Genomic DNA, 15,293 nt, shown 5'->3' with positions numbered 1-15,293 from the left:
AGCCTTAAGGTATTTGCTCACCACCCTCATGCTGGTGACACTCAGAGGAGGACTCAAGAGCTGCCAGGGTGATACGTCACATGATCCTGTTACCCCATGAGAGGTCCCAAGACTCAGAGGCTCTGACAGAGGAGAGCTAGCTCAAAAGACAGCAGTGCTGTATCTTACATCCTAACACGGCCAAGGCGAGTGTCCCCTCAGAGTACCAAAATGCACCACACAGCATCAGCAGGTGTTCTCTCCTTCATGAGCACCAAAGTGTGCCATAGTACAGTGCAAAAGGGCCAGCTAACACTCTACCCCACCACCCACCAGCATCTAACCCTCATACCATTCATTCTGCAGGTTATACATGGGGACCCAGCACGTTCACTGGACATCTCCTTTGCTAACGGGTATGGAAGGAGTAAGGCTTACACTAAGTTGCTACAAAATACCTCTAGGCTTAGCTTAGCGCTGTCACTTCCATCAGCTTCTCAACTAAGGCCCCAAAACTGCAGGTCCAGCTTTTGAGAAATCTATTTCCCTAATGTAGCTCAGAAAAAGAGCTTAAGTGAAGAAACTGTCATTTCTCAAAAATATCACCTAGGTGATAGGACAGCTAATCCAACCTGGACAGTATGTCTACAGAATCACCCTTCTGGTCGTTTATTCAAGAGAAGTAGGTACATGTGGTGTATCCTGTTTACACTGTTTTAAGGAACAGGCAGCTCTGGTATTCCAGCTGGCTCACTGCAACACACTTGTCCTGGTTTCAATAAATCCTGAGATATCTCATCCGTACTGGTAGCTGACCAAGCCACTTCCACTATTAGTGCCAGCACTGGCACACCAGACAGCCATGCCAGGGCTTCATGACGAGGGGAAGACAGGCTACAAACAAGGAAAGAAAAAAAAGATAGGCTACGAAGGGAGGTGGGCAGGGGGCCTGAAAACATAGCAAAGACAAAGTACAGAAGTTAAAAGGTACAGGTAGCATTTGGAGAGAGGAAGAAAGTGGACGGGGAACACAGAACCACCCCATCCTTTGTGGTGAGCACAGGAGGCAAGAGGCCTTGGAAGAAGCAGTACAATGACGCAGCCTCCATGCAGGCAAGCGATGCCTATTCTAGTCCCTACTGAGGGAGAGGGATGCATCAGGCAATGGACCAGTTCAGCTACCAGTACCCAAGGTCCCCTTCCCCTCTGCACACACACACACAGGCAGTACCTGCAAGGCAGGCAATGGCCTGGCAGCTTTGACAGGCAGGAAGACAGGCCATACGTTACCTGCAAGTAGGCCTGTTGGCACCTCTGCACCAGCTGGTGGAAGGCTGGGGTGCGCAGGTGGTTGTGCACATGGGCAGGGTTGAGCCTCTGTAGAGCTTCCATGATGATCTCCTGGAGCACAAAAGGGCTCAGCACCCCCTTGGCTGCACCAACGCAAAACTGATGCACGTAGTTTACACCTGCACAGGAAGGAGAAGTCAGAACAACAGCGTTAAGGTAAGAGGAACACAAGAAATCAGGTACCTCCCAGCAAAAACCTGGATTTGGAGCACCTTCTTCTCAGTGTAATGTATCCTCCAGCAGGCTCGGGAGAGACACTCTAGCAAACTCATGGGGACAAGAGATCATTCTAATATACCCATCAGGTCTGAGTAGAGACCAGGTACCACCTCAGTCACTGATATTCCCAGTTCACCTCTCTTTAAAAGGGATATGAAAGACAACTGATGTGCAAGGTAACTACAGAGGCAAGGATACATGGCACCTCCTCCCATTGCTTCTTGCCTCCCCATCTAGGAAGCACCTAGACGCTCCAACGCTCAGGCCTTAGGGAGCGTGGAGAGACAGTCAAGCTTTCCCACTGCTGCCTACAGTGGAGCTCCCCCAGCAGCAGCAGGAGAAGCCATGCCACTGGACAGGCTGTTTGTAGAGGTTGGGTTTTTTTTTAAGTTCTTACTGCTGATGAAAGAATTAAAAAAATGAACTGACAAAAAAGATCCAAGAGCAATGTGGAAGTAAAAACAAAACAAGAAAAACCAAACAATTGGTGGTTTAAGCACCTATTGCTATAAAAGGTCTTCACAGAAGGTGTAAACCTACATAAGAAAGAGGAATACCTACAAGATAGTGGAAAGGGAAAAGAAAAAGTTGTTGTTATAGAATGGAAGAAATACAAGTTCTGAGCCCTGTCCAACCCCATGCACTTCATCCAGTGCCTCAAAATTCAACAGCACGCCTACAGAACCCAGAAATGGGACAACTGCCTGGATGAAAGAGCAGCAGGGATCTTCTGAAACGTTCTCAGAAATTGGATCAGATATCAGGTTCACCCAATCTTTCACTCTTTGGAGAGCTTTTTCCCACCACGGTCCAAATCCCAGCAAGTGGATTTCTGCTGAAGTACTGCTCTGAGCCTTACCTAACTTCGCAGCTAACCCAAGGAGCCATTTTACATCCTCCGTGTAGGGTGGGCTGCGGGAGAAGTTGTTGGGATGGTCGTTGTGAGCTCTTCGGCCAAGCATCTCCAGAGCCAGCATCCCTGTGAGAAAGGGGCAGCCAGAGTCAAGCAGCACTTCTGCCCAGTAAGACTTAGTCTAGCACTTCACTCACTGCAACACAACCTGATTGGCCTGTCCTTCATCAGCAGAAAATTCCCTAGCTCCAAAGAGTCCAGAGAGAAACAAAAGGCCCATCTTGGAGCCTCTCACCACAGGAAGTATCTGCAAGAACATCTGGATCTGCTGCTCCAGGTTCGGAAATCTGCACTGCCATCACACCTCACTAGAGCTGCAAAGAGAGACTCTGCTAGCACCTACAGCAGGGTCAAGCAGATAGCCCCAAAGGCTGCACTACAAGAGGTGTCCTGAAAGCAATGCATTTGCTCCAAATTTTGCAGCAGAGAAGCTACCCACATCAACCTACTCAGCTGCAAGACAACAAGCCAATGCTGAGCTGCAGTATTGCCAATCTGGAAACATTTCACTTATTCCACTACATTCTTCACGCAAATCCACCCATTTAAAAAGTTTTAAAATACCAGCAGGCACTATGTCTTGATATTCCAGACCCTCTTCCCCCACCCCCTTCTCTGTTATTCAGACTACTAAATGCTTTTCATGGTTTACCACTTACCAGTGCGATGTTTCCAATGACATCTGCACCCCTTTCTGTCTAACAAGTACTTTCTACTCTAGCTTTCAACAAAAAAAACTTCAAGCAACCTCCAGATAGCCCTCCTTCCATTTTCTTGCTGCTTCTCTTCATTTGCTGCCCTGGGCTGGCTTTGCTTATCTTAGAGGCTCCCTTCTCCCTCCCCAAGTATCCACTGGGTTGGACCATGACTATGTACGAGTAGCTTACTGCAGTCTAAGCTCAATCACAAACCCCAAGACTGATATCCTTGTACCAATTGCAGTTCAGGCAGAGACTCTATTTCCTCATAACCAGTGTGACTGGGAAAAGAATGCTAACTACATACCCACTCCCCACAAAATATAAGTTCCCTCCATGTCAGTCTTCAACAATCTAGCTAAAGAGGCACAGGGCACATCCCTCTGTGCCTCGGAAGACTCAACTGGTATTATTAAACTAGAGGTGTGCCTGCACAACCCATGAGGAGCAGGAGCTGAACTCCATTTTTTCGCACAGTCACAACTTACACAACCACATCCTCAGAGCCCTATCCAGACTCCTTTGCATACACCTGCTGAAAGGCAAGACTCTTCCCAGCTCTAACCCACTCAGTTTTCTCTTCTACTCTGATGGCTCTCAACAGCAACTGCTCAATCTTCTATTGCTTTGTCTCCATTTTTAGCCTCCACATATGATCATGACCTGGCTTTCCCCATGTAGCTAAGATGCCATCACCCCCAACCGGTGCAGTAGCAAATTGCCAAATGATAGTGAAAACCTGCAGCCTTGCCCTGAATCCCTCTCGAAGGGGCCATAGAAACCCACTTGGCCGTCCTTACCAACTCGGTATGCGGAGTGGAGGTAGTGCAGACCCTGGGGGCTCACAGGCTGACTGTGCTGCTCATCCTCGGCAGGAAAACCCCCTGTAACAAGGGAGTTGGGCTGTGAGGACAGAGTTGTCAAGGAAGCCCCCTGAATCGCTGGGAACGTTGATCCTGCATGGACACTTCCTACTGAAGAGAGCAAAACAGCAGCATTAGGACCCACCACCAGCCTAAAAGAAGGTTTACTTGGGCCATCATCTCCCTCACCTGACCGCCCCAGACAATGTAGTGTTCTGTTCCCCTAAACAGAACAATACAGCAACCAAAAACTACAGACATACAACTGAAATACAATAGGCCAGGAATATCTCTATTTCGTTTGCAAGTAGGGCCTGAAGGGGGTCAGTTACACGGTTGTCCATCTCTTTTGCAGTATACCATGAACATGCATATCATCCATGTTTTACATGTAAATACATGTGCTGTCTCAAAGGTCTTTGCTATTATTAAATGACATGTCTGGTTCTGATTTCTTGTCCAAGGAAACAAGCATGTGCATGTCTACACCTGATGAGAAACTGCTGAGGAAAATCATTGAGCAGGAGCAGTATTAAGTCACTCAAAGATAAAAGTCCAACATTGTGAGGTTCCTCCACTTCTGCTGTAAGACAGCTATGGCTCCATCCAGCTACCATGCAGGAAGAATGTTACTGGCAGCTAGCCTCCAATCCATCCTTGGAAAGAACAGCCATTGCATACACTGGCAGCGCGTACCAACAGCAAAAACAGTACGGAAACTTGAGAAGCTGTCACCTTCAGACTCTTAACTAGCATGTGCAAAATCAAGGGAAATCACAGGAAAATCCATTACATTGTACCACCTAACCTTGTATAGACAACAGTTAATACTGAGCCAGTAAGCTGTACTCTGACAAGGGACTCAAGTTTATCTAAGTTTCCGTCTCGAGAAAGGTATGGAGAGGAAAAAGCAAGGTTTGTCCGAGAATTCCAGAGCAGAGATGCCATTAGGTGCGTGCACATTGGTACCCTTATTTCACAGCTTCTCTGTGGTGCTACTACACCAGCTTGGGCAATGCTCCAAGTTCCGATTTCTCCTCTTCCCCTGCCACCGCCAGCATTTTTTTTAAAATGTTTACTAGTGAGTAGTTGAATACCTGAGAACAATATGCCTCCCAGGAAAGATCTGTCTGACCTCCTCAACCAAGCAGGCACACAGTGCCAAACAACCCACAAAGTGGGGCAAAATCCATGCTGCATTTGAAGTCTGGCCAAGGAGAATAACCCGTAAGAATGAGCTGAATTGTTGCCAGAGCTCAAGCATCATCACATGATTACGTACTCCAGGAACAGTGAAACAGTATTTTAAGAACTGAGAACAGAAGTTTATGTAAGCTACAAACAATGGCAACTGGAAAGGGTGGAGTTGTTTCTTCCTTTCGTTATTTTAAGTGCTCTAGGATGAGTTAGCAGTTCTGGAAGATTCATAACTCTTTGGAGTGGTACAGAAATGGTTTCTCACAATTAAGAGTCACAGCATCAGCCCAGGACTAAGGCTGTCAGTAAAGGATGCTTTTCAGATCCTGGGGCTTTCAGGACTATTCTAGCTGCTTTTGTGGTGGCTTTTTGGCATCAAAATGCAAGATAAAAATAACTGAAAAGATTCTCCTGATAATCCGGATATGAAGGAGGACAACACAGCTCCTAAGTGCTTTCCCACGTACCAGTCTTCCAGCACCTGGTGAGTTGCAAAGCACTGATAAGCAAATGTACAAATAGGCAAACATTACAGCCTCTCCAGTGAGGGGATAACAGAGCCTGGGTCAACCATGACCCACTGGTGCAAAACCCCATGGCAATGAGAGCACATCCACAATTCAGTCAACATCTGCTGCTCCAGTGCTGCACACTACTTGATGGGTCTTCACCAACACTGTGGCCCCAACACCATATGTGAGCAATCATTCAGATTGCCATTGACATGATCCTGCCAAAACACCTGTCCTCTCTACAGAAGTTCCACATTTCGGGTACTGGCTGCCTCCAATCCCTTCGGGCAGGAAAGACATCTATTAGTGCTACTGTAGCAGAAGTCTGCCTGCTGCCTGCTTCCTGCACTCTCTAGTCATCTGACCCAAAGGAACCACAAGAGCCTGCTCAAGATCATCTATGCTCATCTTGCCCTAAGGAGAGGGGGAAGCAAGCTCTAATAAGTTAGAAGTCACAAAGGCCAGGAGGGTTCCAAACTCACTTTAGTCTGAGAGGCCAAAATAATCTCATACTGGAAATTTAGCTAAACAGAAATTAAAGCTCCACTAGCTGAATCAGACCCCATTATGAATCCCAGTACCCCCGAGCATGCACATCTTTAGGCTGGGGTAGATTTGGTCAGAACCCTTCAGTGCAAGAACCCTGGTTCCACCTGCGGTCAATGAGGGGCAGGACTCAACTGGGGTACAGCTAGGATGCACAGTAAATAAACCTATGCTATGCACAGCCCAGGGCTGTAACACTTACTCGCTACATTGGAAGACAGTGACAGTCCTGTCTCACTGTGATAGGGATGCACTGCAATCTGCGTCATGGATGGGACCGGCACACCAGGGAATGACACTGCTGTAGCTGCCAATGATGGTGTTGTTACCGAGTAAGGGTACTGTGCTCCTATGAATGCTGGATGGACACCCTAAAACAGAAAATAAGTAACAGTCATGTCTACTTCGCCTGGCCGTTTAGAAGTAGTCCAAAACACGATGTCCCCACACAAACCCCAGAGCATTCGAAGTCCAGTCTGACAGGGAGGAGGAAGCACAGGAAGAATCAGCACAGAAACTATGTTGCACCACATGACCATTACATCTTCTTGCTCCTCCTCCTTTTAAATCTAATCAGTTTGCAAAAAACCACTCCAAGAACTTTCAAAAATAGGCAGAGGTTAAAATAACCTTTGTTTGGTTTTCCCTCTGTAGTCTCTATTTAGCCTGCAAGCTCTCAAGAAGACAAGCTTTCTGTCCGGTGCCTTCTGAGAAACTATAGAGCAATAAAAATTAAAAACTACTGATGTATTATATTTTATATGCTCTTGAGACTTTACATGCACCCACAGAAGGCTCCTTATAATGCAAAAGCTGAGCTGAGGAGCCAAAGTCAGTATCGCAAATCGGCAAGTGAGAGCAGAAGGTAGATCTCAAGCCACGGCAGGTCTGAGCCCCACGCTCTCCCCAGTCAGACGCACTCCTCCTGGAAGCAGCCACACAAAGTCACCGTAAATGAACAAGGCACAGGCAAAACTCACCTGCGGGTACGCTGAGCCAGGCACCGGGAAGACAGCTGGGCGCGGCATGTGCTGGATAGTGTGTCCAATATACTGGGGATTACAGGGGATGTGAGTCTGAAGGGTGGTGTAAGGGTGGAGGCCCTGCGTGTGTGTATGTGCCATTGCTGGCCCTGCCATTGTATGCTGCTGGTACATGGTCGACCCCACAGAGATCACCGGCATGACTGTTGCTGCCGCAGTTACCGCAGCTGCCACTGTTACAGTGGTCGGCTCAGAGGTCACCCGGTTGTCTGTCAACCCACGTGCTGCTTCAGAGGCAGCCCGTGCACCACTGGCACTGCAGGGGCCAGTGGCACCTTCTCTCTGGGCTGGGGTCCCACCAACAGTCTGTTCGTAAAGCCAGTACCACTGGTGAGCTACTTCAAAGAGGACTTCTGGGTACACGCCACCTCCTTTGGCTGCCTCTTCTACTGCCATACAGGCCTTTTCCAGCATCAGATTGTCCTGGGGGCAGTGAAAGAAAACCAGAAGTGAAGAATGCAAAACCAGAAACACAAGAAGGCAAAACTACAACAGGAGAAAAGTATAAGGTGCTCTAAAATGACTGACGCTATGGGGAGCAGACAGATCACAATTATGCAGCAGAATAACCAGAATTATTCATGAAAGATAAGAAATCCACAGAACTGGGATTAAGGCTGTCCAGTGGCAGAGGAGCCAATCCCACAAGTAACAGCACGTCCTTGATGCCGAAAATCAGCTTGCGCTAGCCAGTCCCCATGTCATACTCACCTGTTCCTTACACTGCACCAGAGCCCTCTGGATCTCATTTGGGTTCAGGGCATGGGCATGGGGCAGGCAACTGAGTGCCAGTTCAGCAGCTGCCCGCACCATGTTGGAGTCTCTGGCCCGTGAAGCTCTGTCTGCCAACGATGCCACCTCTGGGGGCGTCAGATGTCCATCCCAACACTCCACCAAGATGTTCAAGGCTGCACTACCAATCTCCATGGCCTGCCCTAAGAGTAAAAGAGAAGACTCTCACACCGCTGTATGCCCAGTGCAGTTCCAGTCAGCTTTCCCTCAACAGGAGGTGCACTCCTCACTTCCTTCAGGAGCAGCAACAGAGCCCAGTTGCTCCCCTTAGGCTCTAAGTCAACTTTAGGCTCTTCCTCCCAAAACAGAGGACAGGCAAGAGCCCTCAATAAGCAAGCAGTGAGTGAGGGTACCATTATCAAAGTTAAGCTAAAGATGCATTTGAGGCAGTGAGAGGAACTTGCTATAGCTGATTTTAGTACCCACAAACCACAGCCTGGACTGTCGCTCTATTTCCATCGTGTCAGGAACACATGACTTTTCAAGGGTGTGTTTTTCAGGCTCTAGAAGCCATGTGGATAGAAAGTAGGTAGTCTGGGTGCAAACAGAAGAAGGAAGAAAGTGAAATCCTGAACACAGCCAAAGAGCATGTTCAAACTTGACAAATGTCTGTCTCTTCAGGAGCTCCCCCAAAGGAGAAGTTAAGACCAGTCTCTGTGTGAGAAGTGGTCTATGGCTCTGAGGACTGAAGGATGTTGCAGTACAAACAAGAAGAAACAGGTCACAAGAACTTTCCAGGCCAAAACAAGCACCACCATGTAAATCACTGGTGCTCAGCTTGTACTGCCAGCTGTGTCAGCCAGCTTACATGGATACCACAGCACATCAGCATCACCATTTTTGGGCATAAGCTCGCCTCCCCCCCTCTCCTTTCTGCCCAAAAAACAAGTTTCCCAATAAAGTTTTGCTGTAACCTGTGATCCAAGAGACATGGGAGGAGTAAGTTCGAGAGAGCCAGTTGGGAGACACGAAGTTGTGCAGCCCTAGTGCATACAGCCCAATCTCGAAGGCGCAGAGGTGAAGGTTGCGGTGTGGTCCCTGGTGCCCACCACTGGAGGAAGGGTGGGTGAAGATGGAGGTACTGCTGTTTCCACCTGCTTTGATAAGGACTGTCTTGGCCAATTCAAAGTAGAAGTGAGCAGCTGCTTCTGAGGGCTGGTTCGGGACATGAGGAGCATGGCTCTCCAGCCGCCTCCCTTTATACCTAAAGGAAAAAGATAGAGGAACCTTTCAGCCAGCGACAAGTACCCCAAGTTCACTAGCCGGGGTGCAGAGTTCCTGTCTTTAGGGTCCAGAGGAAACAAAGCAAACGCTCCCAAGGAAGTACTTCCTGATGCACACTTGCCCTGACATCAGGCCTAGAGGTTGCCTCCATGCATTGGTATTGTGCATTACCTGCCAACTTCCACAGTCTTTGCACGGGCTCCCCCACTGGCTCTCCTACTGCCACTGGAAGAGGAAGATCCCAGCGAATCACTTGAAGAACTGCTGATGCTGTCACTGTCCTGTCCTCTGCCCCAGGATGTTGTTGCCCATCCCCCACGTAGCGGACGCCGACTGAGCGTTGGAGAACTGTCAGAGGTGGTTTCAGGAGCGCTGCTGTCAATACTAGCCATGCCTACAACACCAGAACCAACACAGTAATGTCACCAGGGTTGGTAAATGTAATGTGGGTAGGTAAACTCCTACCCACATCACCTACAGTCCCAAATAAGATCAGTCGTGTCAGTGACAGTCAGCCTTACAGTTGCCAGGCATTCAACTTTGCAAATTAAGAGAGATTAAATTAGTCAGTTTGGCCATAGATATCAGTGTCATTTTGGAGTTCTTGGATTAAAAAGCAGAAGAGTCCCAGAACAATGTATCTTTATTTCCCCGTTCACACCACCCCAGCCCCTCACTCCATCTGCCAAGCTTTGTGGCAGAATATAACAACAAGAAGCAAATATACATACAAAGTCAAGTTCCACAGATTGTACGAGTATGAAGAAAACCCTTCTGGTATATGCTGCACAATTTACACAAAGGTTCTTCACATCTTCAGCCTCTAAATTATACCCTTCCCAAGAGAAGTGTAGAGAGGCAGCAGCTCCTCTGAATTTGTTTCTGGACCCAGGAGCACAGTGCTCCGCTCCCAGAGCCCGGCAATCATTCGGCTCCAGATATCTAATCCAATCACCCAGAACACATCTGGCACAAGAAAGGTATGGTAACTTGCCATACAGACAGGGGCAGGAAATTTGTGGAGCAAAACCTATTTCTCCTTGCCAAACACCTCAGAGACAATCAACTGCTTCTGTAGTACAGGAAAGGCTGATAAGTGGAATGAAAGAGCAAGGGAATTGCTGAAACCCCAGCAGGCTGCCTAGCACAGCACTAGATGCTGTATGAACTAGTCAGTTCCTACCTGTGTGTTTCTTCTTCTGCCTGACAGGTGAACCCCAGCATCTCCCATTGTATCCACCTCGGTTTCCAAGGGCCAGACGACTGGGGACCTTTCCCTCTTGTTTCAAGACAGTGGACTCCACAGCTGGTTCACAGGGGGACCTCTGAGAGCTCTCTACATAAACAGGACAGTGACAAGGTAAACATTATGATTTGTTTCTGTATCTCTAAAACCAGATGTGGCCATTAAAAAGATAAACATCAGAAGATGCAGGATTTTTATAAAGTGAGTGGTATTTATGAGCAGGATTATCTCAATTTTCTTTCAGTATTAAGCATATCATCCGAGACCGGGCCAATTTGCTGCAACTACAGAAAAATTTTAGAATAAAAATGCTCCAGCAACCCTAACCTTATTGAAGTCATCCTCAGCTAGTATTGATCTCTTTGGGAAGAGATAAGAGAGCATCTGCTTTCCACCAAATGCTGCTATATGTGATGTTTGCCACCAAAGTGGAGGCACAGCTTGAAGAAAACCACCTTTATCTCTAATGCCCTTCAGCAATCTTAGTTATTTATCCTGCAGGAAGGTACCTGACTCAGTGTGTAACTTTTTGAAATACTGCACCTCTGTGATACAAACCTAAAAGATGGAGTCACAGTAGTTTTATGTTAACTGGTTATACAACTGGCTCAAGATAGGAAAACCTGAAAATTAGCTTGCATTTCTATGCAAGAACATGTACTGAAATGGATCCAGCCAAACAGGTAACAGGGGAATGACATTCTAGTAACCACCAAGCAGCCAGATGGTAATATAAATCACTCTGACTACTTCCCAAAACAGACACAAATGTACAGTGACAGTTTTGCACTGATAACAGAAGGGTTTCAGCATAGGCCTTACACAGCACCTCTTACCCTGTGCGCTCTTCTCCACGAAGTTCTCGGGACTGCTCTGGACTGCAGTGCTTACAGCAGCTTGCTGAGTGACAGAAGTCCCTGGAAGCTGCTGGATCGCTGCAGTGGACTGGGCAGCATGTTTGGAAGGAGATTTTTGATTTGCTACTGTAGGCTTGCTGGATGAGTAGAAGGAACTCAGAGTCTGTGGTTTGTGAGTTTGACTCTCTCTGTCTAGGAGTTTGTCTAAAATCTTTAACAGCAAGGAAAAAACAAAAAAACAGGTGGCATTACACTCTGACACAGAGGGAAAGTACCAAACCAGCTTCCTGGTGGACAATAAATTCCATTTGGTTGGAAAAAAGAGAAAATGTTTGTTCTCTAGAAAGTCAGCATCGTCTTCCTGCACTGAAGATCAGCGATGCACAGTTGAGAGCCATGTGGCCAGCATTACTGAAGAAGCAAAGATTCATTTGTACTCAGTAATATCCCCATTTTCACTTCAAAAAGCCACTGCCTTTACTTGGAAAGCACCCAAAACTCACAATACAGAAGTAATTCTGGTACACCAAGGACAGAACGGAGGACTCTATATTTAGTTCTGCCAGTCCTTAGATGTTCTTGTTTAAGTAACCAAAATTCTTCGCTCACCATCCAAAAAATCCTGTCATACCATTACTCAGAAACTGGTAAAGCCTTCTGAGACTTTCAGACACTAGAGAAACTGCCTTCTACCAGCCTACAATAACACTTTCTTATCCTTACTTATTACGTAATTGGGGAATAATGCATCACCACATTTTATGGGTTTGTCCATTTCTACTGTTCATTCTCCACACGAAATGAACACCACGACTGTGACAGAGCATTTATTTGCAGATGACTGATATCACAACGTCCCTGTTATTCCCTGTAGAAGAGTATAGCAAAAGTGGTTCTACTTTAGTAGACAGAAAGACACTAATAATATTCTTGCTGGGTAGAAGTGTTTCTGAATATAAAAGATTATTAAAACCCTTCCTAAAGCTTCAGCAGTTTTTGATATTTTTTCCTCCTTTGGGGTGGAGGGGGTAGAGTTTTACTCTCTCTCTTACATAGGAAGTTAAGGCACAGGTGGACTAAACTAGTATATCAGAGGTGAGAGATTAAGAAACAAAGGCTTTGCTAGATATATTGTTCTGCAAGCCAGCGTCCCTGCAGCAAAACAGAATCAATCCCCAGACCACACACACAGTGCACACTGAAAACCCCTGGGACAAAGGACTTGTTTTAGCAGGTAAGCAAAAGCATTAAAAGCAGTGAGAACGCATCTCCCAACTGGACCTTAAGAAACCCATGGAAATTTCAGGGCAATGCCCACTGCACAATCAGATTTTGCATCAGTGGAAGAATATAAACGCTACAACGTAGCTTATAAATCATCAGAACATGACAAAGCAACTTATGCTCACTGGCAAAACTATCAAATCCATCAAAATCCAAACATGGTTTGCTCTGCATCTCCCTCTCCCCTTTTAAAGGGAAACTCACCTTCTTCAGCTTAGACTGATCATCCTTGTAAGTAATCATCAGGGCTAGTGCCAGATCCCCTTTCTCCCTTCGGGTGCCTTCACACAACAGAGGATGTTCTGCTTCACTGACAGTTGTTTTCATGCCTGCGGGCCAGAAAAGAGGGGATGAAGAGACAAGTGAGCCCATGGGACTACACCACATCCTGAGCACTATCTATACCTCAGACTATTTTATTCACCTCTCTGTCGCAGGCAAAAGAAGATTTTTTTTTCCCCCCATTTTTCTGTTAACTTCAGAAATAGGTCATTAATAAACAGGAGCTGCTGTCTGTCCCCAGAATACTAAGCTTGCTACAACTGTCAGAACAACCAGATCCTAATATGCCATGGGAAAAGAGTTCAGGCAAGCCCACAACTCCATCTTGAAACAAACTTTTCCAGTTTCTGCACATGCTACAAGCCAGCATTCATACACCATAAAGAACTCATTTTCCTCCTTTCAGAGATGAGGCAAGAGAGGCCTGGCCTTGTTTAATCCATTCTATTCCTTTTTGCATGCTGCTTTAAAACAGGCATACAGTATTGTCAACATAATATATATAATCACTGCTTTGTTGCTGAAGCTGATAAATGATGCAAGAATCCAGTATTATGCCAAGATCCTGAATTATATGATAATGCTTGAGAGTACTTCTGCAGTCTTTCACTATCATTGTCTAACCTCTTCTAAAATGATTGCCTTTTGTTCTCTGAAACTGTCCATTTCCATTAAAGCCCAGGCAATACATCTTCTGCGACAAAAAAGCAAGAAGAAAGCTAAAATTCCTGTCACTACTAGAACATTCAGTTCCTGTCCCGTTATCCCCCTTCAATTTTTCACAGCTTTGCAAAGGCACTTCAACCCTGGCATGCAGAATCCTTCTGCATCTGGTTCCGATAAACTGTGCAAACACTTTCATTTCTGCACCAAACTGGAATGAACTACTAACTCTCACCATCCACAATGAGGCAGGATGCAGAACATGGATGAAGAAAGACTTCTCTTGTAAAAGATTCTTACCAAGAGCAGCAACAGCTGCTTCAAAACCAAGCTCTTCATCTCCAGGCATTTCATTATTCCAATTACGGCTTGGGGGTCTAGAGCCTGTAGGAGAAACCACTGAAAGAAGACAAGAGAATTAGTGCTTAGCTTTCAAAACTAGGACCTCAAGGCAAAAGCCATTTCTGAGAGCTTTCTGAATTTGCAGAGCTTCCTGTGGTCCTATTCCTAGCCTGGTACCAGTTTCAAGACCACAGCACTGTCTTGGGTTTTTTTCCCTTTCCCTCTCTAAACTCAGAAGGCTGCAAACCAGTATATTGCCAAGTCAGTCTTCTAATCCCAGGTTGTTGTGTTCTTTTTGAAATACTAGATTTATATTAGCTTCCTCTGAATACAACCAGCATAAAATTAGAAAAGTCAGTCATTTATAACTATTTTACAAACACACACAGAGTGCTTAAATGTGGTATGTTTCCAGTGGGTTTCAAATGTAAGCAGAAGGAGATATAATTCCATTGGGGCATAAAATACCTCTAAAGCAACATGGAGGTGAAGAGCAAGCAACAGTGTGTGAAGAATCAAGATTAGGTTGTTCTTGTACAGAAGACAGTTTCTCTTGGAAAACCCCTTAAGACCTGGCATCCCAGAATGTGCCCTTTGCACACTCAAGCCAATGCAGACAGTACCTGGAGTGCACAGAACATCAAATATAAAGCTAGCCAACATCAGAGGCAGGACAGGACGGTAATCACATAATGTCCCTTCTCGCAGTTCTTCAGCTCTTCCTCGAATAGTGTTCATCTCATTAGTGCCCAAGGGAATCTTCTTCAAGAGGGCTGCAATCTCAGACTCCTGATATGCCAGCTTCACCTGGTAGTATCCACAAGGAAACAGAAGAAGCTGTCATCAGCAAAGGCCCTGTGGGCAGTGGACCATTCTTCCCTATACGTATGGTAAGGTACAGCAATAGTTTTTATTGGATCATAAAATTACAGCAACTCTTAACACCCTATCCACCTTTACCATTCTCTCCACACAGAACACAGATTTTCAAGTCTAATACAAGTCTTGCCTCATATTTATACACAAATTTTTTTACTAGAATTATCACTCGAGCTGCATACAGAAAAAAACGCATCAGCTTTCATAAGAACATCAGGAGAAGCATTTGACTGGATAAGTCAGTGGAAAAGGTGATTACTCTTAATTGTAGGAAAAAAGGATGCTATGTTAAGTAATATACCCATTCAACACAACAGGGACTGACTAGCAGAAGAATGGGCACAGGGGCACAGCACGGGGTGGCATACAGCATTAACTGTATGAGATTCAACAAGGCCAAGTGC

General features: G+C 46.1%; 1 protein-coding gene across 1 annotated transcript in view; it reads right to left on the bottom strand.

Annotated features, from left to right (window-relative positions):
• Positions 1–15,293, bottom strand: part of ZSWIM8 (zinc finger, SWIM-type containing 8) — a 71,032-nt gene that overhangs the window by 1,108 nt on the left and 54,631 nt on the right. Inside the window, 13 exon segments of the mRNA XM_009322481.1 lie at positions 1,270–1,448; positions 2,408–2,527; positions 3,960–4,133; positions 6,480–6,648; positions 7,258–7,743; positions 8,032–8,255; positions 9,027–9,316; positions 9,508–9,730; positions 10,520–10,672; positions 11,419–11,650; positions 12,928–13,052; positions 13,969–14,067; positions 14,634–14,817. Of these exon segments, the coding sequence (XP_009320756.1) occupies positions 1,270–1,448; positions 2,408–2,527; positions 3,960–4,133; positions 6,480–6,648; positions 7,258–7,743; positions 8,032–8,255; positions 9,027–9,316; positions 9,508–9,730; positions 10,520–10,672; positions 11,419–11,650; positions 12,928–13,052; positions 13,969–14,067; positions 14,634–14,817 (2,658 nt within the window).

This window comes from Pygoscelis adeliae, unplaced genomic scaffold (genome assembly GCF_000699105.1).
Source record: "Pygoscelis adeliae isolate BGI_AS28 unplaced genomic scaffold, ASM69910v1 Scaffold244, whole genome shotgun sequence".
NCBI lineage: Eukaryota > Metazoa > Chordata > Aves > Sphenisciformes > Spheniscidae > Pygoscelis > Pygoscelis adeliae.
This window is presented reverse-complemented; position numbering and strand designations above follow the sequence as displayed.